The sequence below is a fragment of the Scomber japonicus genome, chromosome 2, assembly GCF_027409825.1.
Source record: "Scomber japonicus isolate fScoJap1 chromosome 2, fScoJap1.pri, whole genome shotgun sequence".
NCBI classification, from domain to species: Eukaryota; Metazoa; Chordata; class Actinopteri; order Scombriformes; family Scombridae; genus Scomber; species Scomber japonicus.
The window spans coordinates 30,336,155-30,348,479 of NC_070579.1; the positions used below are offsets into that span (position 1 = coordinate 30,336,155).

A 12,325-nucleotide genomic window follows, 5' to 3' on the forward strand; every position below is an offset into this window, starting at 1 on the left:
TACAATACATTACATGACGTTTTATTTAAAAGCAACAAATACAAAATAACAATATATAGGGACACGTTTACATACAATACATACAGGCAAGACTAGTTTGCTATCAGTCTCTCTTTTTTTTCTTTCTTTTTTTTTTAAAGGAAAGTTCCTGGGACACAATCTGTAACAATATTGTCTACTTAAGTTGTCATGGTTGTAATCCCGCTGGTCTTAGTTTCAGCCAAAAGTTGTGGCGACCTCTGATCGCTAGAGCATTTCATCTACATTGGCAGTATTGAAGATGCATGTGTGGCACAGGGTTATAGGGTGACTGACATGGTTTTGTGCTGGCTGTATTGGTAACACCCCTGAGATATTAGAGGTATCCATACTGATCCTGTACTCTGATGTCCTGCTGAATGCCTTTAGTGTTATTTGTCTCTGGCAGTGCTGCACTAGTCGTCCAGTGACAGTGATATCCTGCTCTCTAAGGTGGCTCCTTTTTCCTGTCATGTTTTTGGTGAACAGTGCAATATGGAAGTAGAACTAGGATGATTTTTTTTTATTTTTATGAAAAGATCCTATTCATCCACCCCCCTGCCTGTCTGATCTTACCAAATCATTTTGGTGCTGTCAATATCCAATTCCCAGCTAGGCATATTGCTCAAAGGTCAGCAGCAAGGCAGCCACTTGGGGATCATTATCAACATTTCTTGTGAGATGTCTTTAAGATGGCCGCTGTCCATCATCCCTAGTGTATTTAATGTGTATGTTTTCTTTAAGGGGAGTCTGCTTTCCTCTTTACCAGCTTCCTCACACCTCCTCAGGGTCCATGGGACCCTCTGCACCCTGGGGGGCGTCTGTGTGGAGCCGGAGAATGGGTTTGTTACACATTGGGCACACGCTGCGGATCTCCAGCCACTTAAGCAGGCACCTGACAAAAGACAAAGACAGTATCGTTGTTTAAACAATATTAATATGATAACAGAATCTGGTGTAGGCTACTGGGAGCTTTATTAGTTTCCTTGTTAAGGATAGACACTATAAATATTAAAGCAGTATCTGTATACTAACACCTTAATGTATGTGTTTGTATTCAATGCAACACTAATGAAAAGGAAATGAGCCATAATTTTATAGTTTAGTCAAAAATATGAGAATATTTCCTTGTATTCACTTACTCAAGTTTTGATAATATTCTGGTGTCCTCATAATATCATTAAAAGACACAGCCTTGCCATTTACTATTACAGAATAGTTTGACATTTTTGGGAAACAGTTATTTGCCTTCTTGCGGAGAGTTAGGTGAGTATTGATAGCTAAATATGAAGCTGCTGCAGTGCTAGACTAGCTGCTTAGCATAGGTTAGCACAAAAGCTAGCTCTCTCAAAAGGTAGGAAAAATCATCATCATCATCTATCAGCACTTCTAAAACTGGCTGAATAAGTGATATGTTTTTTTAATACTTAAAATAACCGAGGTGTTGAGATTTACAATGGTTACGTGCTGGGTTATTTGTTGGTTGGCAGTCACTTCTTGAACTGTTGTCCTCATGTGAGGTTGCCAGGCAACAAGCGTTGACTTTCCCTCTTTGTGCTAAGCTAAGCAGCTCCCGGCATTAGCTTCATATTTACTGAACAAACATGAGAGTATTATCAGTCTTCTCATCTGACTCTTGGCAAGAAAGCGAGTAAGTTGAACTGTTGTTTTAAATCTTTATAATTTCCAGTTTAATAACACTCACTTCTTGTGAAATGCATGTGAGCATGGGCACACTCCCAGTTCATCTCTGGTCCTGAATTCTTCCAGACACACCGCACAGGTTTGCTGCAAGGAAAAAAACAACAGTGAGGTTAGTTTGTGTGTTATTCTCCCCCCGTTGCTGTTCATCAACAGGCCTGTATGTCACCACAGCCAAAAACATTGCATTTAGTACATCTGAGTGGTAGATGAATTTAATTTACCCAGATTTCATAACATAACACAAGTATACGCTCTGTGTTTTAAAACACTGCTTTTATCTTAATTGTGATTTCAAATAGCAAGAACATTGTAATCTCACTGGCGCAAAAACAGAGATTGGATATTGAAATGACCCTTAACCACCAGCACTGCCTTGGAAAATGGAAATAACTTAGAATAGCAGTCTTTATAGGAATCACAAGAGACCGAGGAGAGATCTTTTTATAATGCATTTTGAATGAGTGCAGTTATTCTTGGAGTCCTAAATTCTGCTGCAAGTACAGAGCCAAGCAAGCACTCAGACTATTTTTCTTTTACTGGCTGCATTTGAGATATTTTCAGACTATCTCCACTGTGAGCGTACATGCAGCGTGATCACATCCTGAGAGGAAAAATTGATTGAGTTAACTACCCAACCACTCCTCATTCTAACCCTCCCAGCTCATCTATCATGGCATAAATATCATGAGTTGGCACAGAACAGTGTGGGTCATGTGAAAAGTGTGCATTTGCAGTTTCTAGCATATATGTTTGGCACAAGAGACATGTTTACTTACTCCTAGAAGGCTCAGTTTCTTGCTGGCTCCCTTCAGCACCACCTACAGTGGGAAAATGGAGAAAAAAGAGAGAAGTATTGGGTCATGTGAATGATGTGTCAGCACAATTATGGCTTAAAACAAACACTTCAGATTGGTTCAATGTCCTGATGTGACCGACCTAAAAATACATTGTAGAGTGATGTGCACTTGTTTGTTAGATCAAATCCTGAATTCAGACAATAGGCAGCCGCAGCTAGAGCTCAACCTTCCCCGAGGCTGAATACATTGTCCCTAACTGTCGCCACACCTACCACGCCACTCTGTGTCACACCCTACTACCTGCACAACACATCAGGCAGTTTTACTCTGCAGCTGGATTAACACGTGGATGTAGTCAAGGTCATTTATAAAGGGTAGTGTTAGGTTTCACAGTTGATGATAAAGGCGTGGAAAGCTGTAGTAGTATTTATAACCTGCCTCAGAAGCCGGTGTTACATGTGCAGCCACAGTGAGACACTGCAGTGACATACCTCATTGTAGCTGAACTGCTCCCTCGTTCCTTGTTGTTTCAACCTGAAAGAGAGAGAGACATCACAACATCTGTATGGTAGAAATATGAGACTTAGGCCATGTATCTTATTCATACATACTCCTATTAATTTTAGTGAATGAGTGATATGAATATAATTAATTAATATTAATATTAATGTTCATTGATACCCCAGACAATAGACACCACAGTATAAACAGTATGTCTCAATCTCTGATGATAAAGACTAATATCATTTTACAGTATATGCATAACCAGACTGGCAACAGTGTAGATTTATAGAAACATGTTTTAAATGTATTATTACAATTATAATTAGTCATTCATTTTTAATGATAATAATTGTCACCATCATTAGGCCCATAATTTTATTTATTTAAAACCTCAGAAAACGTGTTTTTCCATAATTCTGTAATTATTAATGGTGCCAAGGCACAGACACACAATAAAGGCACACACAGCTAAAATCAAATAAAAGCAATAAAAAAAGAATATTTGGCTATATCCGTTAAAAGCAAGATAACATTAACAATGCTAGAAAATAAAAAGTGTAGTTAATGGCAATGAGACAAATTAATTAATAAATAAGTCAGAACAAGGACAATTTAAAAGAAAAAGCAATGCTAGTTATAATCATTAAATTAGCAATTAAACCTTGGAAATTATTTGGTATTAATTATGTCAACATGAGCATATTTGGGTGCTTAGAAATAATTATAAATATAATAAAAACTAATTCTGATCCCTCCTCACTGATAGAGCAGACAGGCCAGTTTTTTGATATAGTAGGCAATGGTGTGTCCCAAAACGATCTCCAGTGATGAATCTCACTGCGGAGTGATATACTGCATCTAAAGGTGGAAGTGGCCGCCCGCCTATAAATAACATCTCGTAGTCCAAGGCAGAGGAAAACTGCTTCAACAATTCTTTTATATATTTATTAAAAGAAAGCCCAATGTCTCAGCTTTGACAATAACATGTCAGTATGGACTTTAAAAGTTTGTTTTCTAACCAAATACCTAGATATTTATAGTATTACACTCTCTTTACTATGGTGTTATTAATGCTTTGAAAACAACATCAATTTAGTCTTGAAGGTGTTTTTAAAGGGTGTTAAATGATAGATGTTGAGTGGCAGCATTAATAGAATCTGCACAGGTGTAAATTACTGCATCATCCGTGTAAAGATGAAAGTTTGTACAATGAGGGGGTAATATTGTTTATAGAAATAAAACTGGTCCAAGGACAGAGCCTTGAGGAATCCCTTTGAAGTGGAGAGAAAAGAGGACTGAATATTAGCTATCTTGATACACTGCAATCTATCAGAACGATCATTCTGAAACCACAGCATTGTCAAAACACAAACATGTAAAAGCAGCTCATTTAGTCTATTATATTGGATTTTTGAGGCCAAAAATATCATCACATATTTATTAGAAGCTTTGAATAGATTTTTATCTGCTGTGGCATACTGCGGTAATCTTTTTAAAACTTTGAAAATATTTATAATTGGATCACCTTCCTAGTATAGGGTCTTATCTGCACTAGTACTTCTTGCTTTTCTCCACATACCCTGTACCCTCTTCACTTACTCCCCAGATTTTTGTAGTCAGCCAGCACATCTTCCACCCTAACCTTCTAAACCTACCTGAAAAGGTAGCAGCAGAAGATGAGGCTGAGCATGAAGACGAAGAGGCCGATGCCCAGCACAATGACATATACATTGAGCGGGAGGTGATAGATGTCAGACGTCATGCTGCAGTACCGTTCAGAGCGCTGAGAACCCAAACCACACAGGCATCCTGCCAGGAAGAGTTTTCACATTCGAAAAACACATGTTAAAAAACACTGGTAATACCAACATTAGTAATTGTTACTGTACATCGGATTCAGTCTGCAACACACTAGCTTAGGTATGTTTAAGAAATGCTGTCTTTAAATGTTTTAAGAGAGTAATCATTCTGTTTTTGGACTATCTTGACAGGAAACGTCAAACTCTCTTTGATTTCAGGTTCCTCTATTTTAGGTGCGTTTACAGCCCTAGTCTTTTTTAACTCAATTACCTCAAAATAGATCCACTGAAAAAAGAATATCTATTTTTGCAACTTCATTATTTACCTTCCCATTAAAATGTCCCATCTTTAAAGCTCCTGTCAAGAACTGTACAGAGAGCAGTTGTTAGCTTTGACAGTGTGAGTCTAAATCGGTTTCATAAACTTTAGATGATATAGTTTGTACTGGCAATTGCACTGTTTTGAGTTTAAGGAGCAGTTAAGCTCTTGAGATGTGTGAAAATCACAACAGTGAGTCATGATTATAATTTGCCCTTATAAAAAACATATTTGAAATGGATGGGGAAAAGAAAGAGGAATCTTGGCAGAAAAGTAGGAAATTGTTGATCATTAACAGGAATATGAAACTATACAACAACAAGAGGCCTTGAGTTTCTGGATACTTTTAGATATAAAACTTGACTTGTATGTTTGCTTGACAATGATCCTGGAGTATGTGGCTCTTTGGCTCATCTTCACAGATTTTTGAAAGAGTTTTACTGACAATATAAAATCTTTAATCAGGAGTTGATTCTAATGGCTGGTCTATGAATGCAGGTGTTGTCTGGGGAGCTGAGGCTGGCACTGTGGTGGCAACTGAAGCACTCGTCGAACTGCGTGTTAATTGGCTGTGAACAAAACAAACATGGAGGACAGACACCACTTCCGCCACACTACCATCTGTTCCACAGACTCTACAGAGGTGACTGGTAGTGTGTGTGTGTGTGTGTGTGTGTGTGTGTGTGTGTGTGTGTGTGTGTGTGTGTGTATGTGTGTGTGTGTGTGTGTGACAACACTGGGGGATGGAAGGGCAGGAGTGCGTTAGTGTCTGTCTGCATGTATTTCTAAAACAGAAACGTGTGTTGCAGGTGGCAGGGGGTGGGGTATATTAAATAGAAAAAACTCTGGGGACAAAAGGACCATTTGGTAAAACAATAGCAGAGGAAGCCCCACTTCCATAGCCCACATGTGTTCCTATTAATTTGCAGCAAGGATGCTCTTTGCCAGCCTCTAAATGTCCATGTGTCTCTCTTTAGAGTGAATGAATGGGTACAGCTTGCACACTGTGGGGGGTATGAGTTGGATAATTTGACATGGATGGGGGTTGGGGGATTTACAAGAGAGGAAGGGGGGTATATTGTAGGGAAGACCAAGGGTAACATAATGACAGACATAATGATGCAATAGGTGTGGATGCAACAGATATAAACAATAATATGGAATAAGGTAAAAAAATTAAAAAACTTCCTTTGTTAATTGTAGCAATCAAAACACAAACATGACCTTGAATGTGGCTTCTTATAAGCGCACTGTCACCCCCCTCATAACACAAACATCCATTCTGTGAGATTTGCCATTCCACAAACACATCCATTATGTGTATCTCATTAGCTAGCACTCTGCAACTAAGTAACTGGGCTATGAGATACAAGTGAATTCATGTGCCACCACCTCTTGTGTATTTAGCACAAAGCAAAGTCCACTCACTTACCGTTACACCATTGGAATGGTTGCATGAAATTTGACTCCCAGAGCAGCAGCAGTAAATTCAGGCCCTGTCTGGAGAAGGCTGAGCCTGGAGGAAATCCAAACTCGTGGGCCGGAGCTCCTGGACACTGAATCTGTTTAGAGCCTGGAATCAGTCACCCTGCACTGAGTTAGCTCCTCCAAAAACAACCATCAAGTTGTTCAGATTTGCTCAGATTCCATAAATCCTTGAGAGGTGTGGTTTTGTTGGCTCAGCAGTCTGTGCTGCCCAGCATTCCCAAATCTGGATTAACCACTCCGTGTTAAGATTGGGAGATTCAGGACTGGGGTTTGGACTGGGACAGAAGACCTCATGTGCTCCTGGTTCCCAGTGAGAATGATGTCATCACAGGAGAGATAGAAGAAGAGACAAAGAAATCTATGTTGAGTGGATGTAATTGTTTACCAGTTGCCTTAGTATGTGCTATTCAGGAGTTGTTACTGTCAAAAAGCTGAATCTCACTCACTCACAATGTCAACGTCAATGTAAACAACACAGGCTGCTTTGTAACAGGAAATACTTACATTTTCAGCGGAAACGGCCCCCTTTGACTTCACTTTGTATCTGCAGTATTGTCCCCACACCAGGTTCAATGACATCCGCTGTTCAAAATGACAGTCCTTGTCCAACGAAGGTAATTATCTGGCATTAGTCTGTGCTTTGTCTCCCCCCACCAAAGCTGCTTTTTAACAGAGGATTTTCACAAGTCTCATCCCCCTCTCCTCTCCTCTGTTGTCTCCTCCAATCCTGTGATCTTGCAGGGGGGTATTCCTTCTCAGTATACAAGCCAAAGATGTGCTTCCCTCAGAGCCCAAACAAAGTGAGGACAGCTCCATGCAGTCAACAACAGTCCTCGAGCTGGGTTTGGTATTTTGCTGGTGTATGTGTGAGTGTGTTTGTCAGTCAGTGTGTGTGTTTGCGTAGGGGGGGGGGGATCCTACTCTCCCTCTAACCATCTGCTCCTTCAATTGAGAAAAAAAAATCAGAGACAAAGGCGGTGTGTGTGCAAAAGTGTGTCTGCGTGTGTCGTGCTCAGTCTCTCCCACCTCCAGCTGGCTTTGTCATGGCAGGCTTCCCCTCTTCCTCTTTCAATCCATAATGGTGCTCAGAGAGCGCCTGCAATTTGCCTTTCCCTTCCTCTCCTTGCTCTGCTCTGCCTTGGGTTTGTAAACAGATCTCTGCTCATGTGACCAGCCGTTTTGCCTCGCAACTCTCCTCTCCCTCAGCCCTCCCTCGCTACCTCTGTCCTCCAATCTGTAGGCAGAAGGAAGGCAGAATGAGCCAGACACTGACGAATAGGGCGCCTGCAAGCATGCTGATGTGCGTGTGTCTGTGTGCGCACGCCCCTGTGCATGTATATATGTGAGAGGGAGACAAGAGAGACACTTGCAGCAAAGTCAAGGGAGGCCCTGGTCAGTAACATGCGCACAGCTGATGTCCTGACAACCAAAACAAAGCCATTTCTGTGAAGTGGAGGTCAACAAAGGAAAAGATGATGCCAGCCACCTCATTCACCCTTACCTTCTTTAACACGCTCACACATTGTATTTTTAGAGCTGGAGTGAGCAGTGATTACTTTTTAGATTTGCTTTGTTTGAGCTATATATAAACGCCATGTCACTCTTTTGCAGTAACAAAGCAGTGAGAGCAGAGATGAGGGGAGGAGGTGTCTCTACAGATAGAGGGAACACAGGAGGAAGTAAGATATGAGGAGCAATCATCAAGAGAGAGAGAGAGTGGGACACACAGGGAGAAAAAAATCACAGCCTGGACAAAGACGTTGCGTGCATGTCCACCCCCACAACATTGGCCCTGGCTGCCAATTCGCTGAGGGAGAGAACAGCTGCTGGGCTACTGGGTGAGCTGTGAGAGTCAAGGGGAGTGTTGCTCCACCAATCCCCAGGGGGAGGGAGGGATGGAGGGAGAAAGGCTTCAATGGGATCCATGCCATTTTCATTCACCCCCACCCCTCCTCCTCTAGTAATGACATTACTGCTGAATGCTGAGGAACAGCTGGATTGACCGAACAGATGCACGGGCATAAATACAGCCCTTAATACACTGCATATATTGTCATGTGTTCACTCATTATAGAATCAAACATAATGCATGTTGTTGTTGTTGGCATGTGAGGGATGGTGGTTTTGGTAACAGCACGCCCCCTTGTGATATCTGATGTAAACACCATTGTGCTGTCAACTTCCTGAAGAAGTATAGCACATGAACATACTAATTTGAATGAAGGCTTTTTTCAGACAAGACATGAGGAATTCCCCAGTGTCTTAGTGTGAAAGGGTTTTTATCAGAGAGTGACTGACTAAACTGGGTACAGAGCGAGATAATGAGGAAGAGAGAGAGAGAGGCAAATGTTGACCTTGTTTTCTGGGAGGTATGTAAATAGTTTAGGCTGTCACAACATTTCATTTTGTTTTTGCATAAATCATACAGTAGGTTTGCCTGACTGGAAATATAGTATTATTGTAGGATCATCAGCTCAAGCTTAGGATTAAGGCAGAAATGTGTTGAGAGAACACTGAAAAAACAATGTCACACAAATATGGAAAAGTGTTCATTTTTGAGTGCCAAGTTGAAGTATTTACAAGACTCATAACACTGGTAACTTTGAATTCTTGTTAACATAGTGGTGCTGAATCTAGAGATTTTCAACAATGACTCCTAAAGTATTTGTCTGAAAGTGTATCTCTAAAGCTCTTTTCCACCCCTTCTGTCATATGACCCACGTTATCAGCTTATGTTTCGTGTCCTGGGAGTATTTATGACTACTCTGCACTTGAAAGCAACACAAACATTTAGTGTTATCAATGAGAACTCTCCAGTGAGCTGTAATAAGGCTTTACTATCTGCCTGATACAGCAGCTCTTTTTGTGCAGTCTACAGTTTACACAGACGTTTTTTCACAGATTTTTGCCAAGATCGGTCCCTCAGAGAGCAGCGGTAGAATGTGTTTTCAACAGTGATTTATGGTTTATAGAAAAAAACATAGTTGTGACAACAGTAAAAACATCACATTTTGGAAAACACCCAATACAGATGTTTTCTGAGTAAACTGAACTGTATGTGAACCAGAAGTATGTTGACAATGTCAGTTTTTTCCACTTTGTGGGTTTTATGCTCAAGTATTATACCATCAGTCAAAGTACATGTTGCACCAAATATTCTATGCATTAAATTAAAATGTAATTCAACTTAACAATATTGTATTTCTAGCTAACTTTAACAAATTCTAAAGATAAAGTTGTTGCTCAGTTGCAAAAAATAAAATGATTCCTAAAACAATACAGTTATGTGAAAGCTAAAACCAACCCAACCGTAGCATTCCTTTGTCCCTTTTGAACTCTTCAGACCTTACTGTAATAAACTGCCCATTCCTTTTTCTCCACGCCATGGGTGTGTCCCTTCACAAACCCATTTACTGCTCCATTGGCTTCTCCATTCAGTCCGCCATTCTTTTCACCATTTATTTGGTCTTTTTTCAGGGCCAGAGCTGGCTTACAGGCGTGCCAGTTCCTCAAAATTGTATTCATATCATCCTGGGCCCGGATACCCAGAAGCTTGTCTTCATCACTTATCTTCTTGTCCTCGTCTTCATCGTAGCTGTCGTCCTTGCTGGAGTGATGGTGGTGGATGTTCTCTCCGCTGATGTTCTCAAAGTACTGGTGGATGCAAACCTTGGCAAAGCTCTTGGCATGCTCCTTACAGGTCTCATCGAACATCTTGCGCTCAATGTCAATGTAATGAGACCAGTATTTGGTCTTGAGGAAGGCAGCCTGGGTGAAGCATGGTCGAATAGCCCGGATCAGAAAGGCTGTGAAGGTCATCATGAGCAAAAACATCCATCCACATGCCTGTGAAATATAAACATGCATTACCATATCAATATAGAAAGCTAAAGTTAGAGCATCAAGCTTTTATGTTACTATTATAAATAGTCTAAAGGTCATAGAAAAGGCTCACCTAGCAGCCCCAAGCTTTATCATAGTTCATTAACAGAATTATTATCTTGTGTATATTTAGACATTTTGGAGACATGTAACTTTAAAGCCTGTATAACAGCCCTTTGGCTGATCAAAGATCTAAAGAGTGTGGGTGTTTTTGGGTGGATGGGAATAGGTCCCACTTCCTTGAATAATAAATTTAGGGGCTTATCTATCCCTTTAATAAGCGAACAAGAAAGCCTCATTCAGCTCAAAGAGAGCCAGAGTCGGGTGGGGAGACTTAAGTTAACTACAATTTTTGAGGAATAAAGCTGGGGAAATTAAATCTGCTTAGTCATCAAATCCTGTGATGAAGTTGAACAACTGCCTGCTGAAAGTGTTCCTAACTTTTGGCTCTAAAACAACAATCGTGTTTAAATTGAATAGATTGGCTGATCTAACAATCAAAAATTAAAATATAAATATATATATATTGGGGGTATATATATATGTCAATCATAAACTGGCCATAGCCAGTATTAAAGTGATACTGAAGTCATGGGCCCCCACAGCTGACTGAGTGTAGATTTTTAATTGTAGCTTTTAAACTCCTGCACCTTGTTAAATCTACCAAATTCTGAGAAAAAATACAAACGATATAAAGCTAGTTTCCTCAGTGGTAGCTATGTGCAATACTCTTGCTACTGGCTGTCACTGTTGTAGTTCCACACATCCATGCTAACTAAGCTATCAGTGGTAGCCATTTCAATTCAGATTTATTTTGTTCACATTTCTTCCTGTATTATCCCATTTTTCATGTGTTCTAAAAAACTATGTTGTTGTGTCCTTAACTTATTTCTGTCTACCCTATAGCGCTGCCTCTTCGAAAAGTTTCCAGCTAATGACCTTTCAGAAGAAAACTGTTCATAGCAATATGAAGTAAAAAGTCAGCAGACTACCTGTGATATACATTTGATGTATCGTGATGCTGCCACTCTTAATTCCTGATGCTCAAACAGGTCTTTGCACGGGATCCTTGCCAGCAGTTTTATCTTCTCTATGTCTGACATCCCATTTACCAGACTGTAATTTCCAAACCTTTCTATATCTAAGTTGACACTGAAAGCACACAAGAAACTCTTCCCATCCATGAGAGTGACAGACACCCACACCGCAGGTGCTATCAAGGATCTCTGGGTGATTGAACAAAACATGTAACGAAGGACTGACGGATCCTTCCTCCGTCTCCCTGTGGGTCTTTTCCACTCCTCGGCAAGCACTGACACATTATTGTTCAATACAAAACCTAACATAAAGAACCATATAGGGGGAATAATAAGTAATCCGATCCCATAGGTGTAGTTGTATTCCGGCATACAGGGGCAGCTGAATTCAAAGGCAGAGTACATCTGTGCACTAGCTAGTGCCATGATACCACAGATCCCATTCATAAAAGATTCCTGGTTGGACTGGAGGAACTGGAACATCATACGAAACTTATCCATCTTGGAGGATGTGGAGTAAAAGTGATTAAATCTATAAAAAAGGACAGGAGAAAGTCAATGTCCTGTACATTGTAAATGAGTATGTTAATTGAAGGTTTAGAGAGGTCACCCTTTAAAGAGGGTTTACAAGTTGTAACTTTATCTTGCTTTATTAATCTGTTTTAAAGATCAATAATACACCTGTAATAAAGTTAACTTTTAGATTGCCAGGTTGCAAAAAATCTGACTGCTGAGTCATTAACAAAGTCAAGACATTATCTGTTGTTAATAAAAGGT

General features: G+C 40.2%; 2 protein-coding genes across 2 annotated transcripts; both read right to left on the reverse strand.

The window, feature by feature from the left end:
* Window positions 1–5: 5 nt before the first annotated feature.
* zgc:175214 (uncharacterized protein LOC557610 homolog) lies at window positions 6–6,707 on the reverse strand. Its single transcript, XM_053330932.1, has 6 exons — window positions 6,574–6,707; window positions 4,679–4,832; window positions 3,011–3,053; window positions 2,499–2,540; window positions 1,724–1,806; window positions 6–913 (listed from the first exon to the last, which is right to left on the reverse strand). The coding sequence occupies exons 1-6, from the start codon at window positions 6,596–6,598 to the stop codon at window positions 793–795; spliced, it is 468 nt and encodes a 155-aa protein (XP_053186907.1). The 5' UTR covers window positions 6,599–6,707; the 3' UTR covers window positions 6–792.
* Window positions 6,708–9,968: 3,261 nt separating this feature from the next.
* Window positions 9,969–12,063, reverse strand: LOC128375409 (calcium homeostasis modulator protein 1). Its single transcript, XM_053335760.1, has 2 exons — window positions 11,504–12,063; window positions 9,969–10,475 (listed from the first exon to the last, which is right to left on the reverse strand). The coding sequence occupies exons 1-2, from the start codon at window positions 12,047–12,049 to the stop codon at window positions 9,969–9,971; spliced, it is 1,053 nt and encodes a 350-aa protein (XP_053191735.1). The 5' UTR covers window positions 12,050–12,063.
* Between the last annotated feature and the right edge of the window lie 262 nt (window positions 12,064–12,325).

Coding starts and splice junctions, on each gene's coding strand:
- LOC128375409 (XM_053335760.1), bottom strand. CDS start 12,049: ATGGATAAGTTTCGTATGATGTTCCAGTTCCTCCAGTCCAACCAGGAA. Junction 10,476..11,503: donor ACATCAAATGTATATCACAG/GTAGTCTGCTGA, acceptor TATATTTCACAG/GCATGTGGATGGATGTTTTT.
- zgc:175214 (XM_053330932.1), bottom strand. CDS start 6,598: ATGCAACCATTCCAATGGTGTAACG. Junction 3,054..4,678: donor TTCTGCTGCTACCTTTTCAG/GTAGGTTTAGAA, acceptor TCTCTCTTTCAG/GTTGAAACAACAAGGAACGA. Junction 2,541..3,010: donor AGCAGTTCAGCTACAATGAG/GTATGTCACTGC, acceptor TTCCCACTGTAG/GTGGTGCTGAAGGGAGCCAG.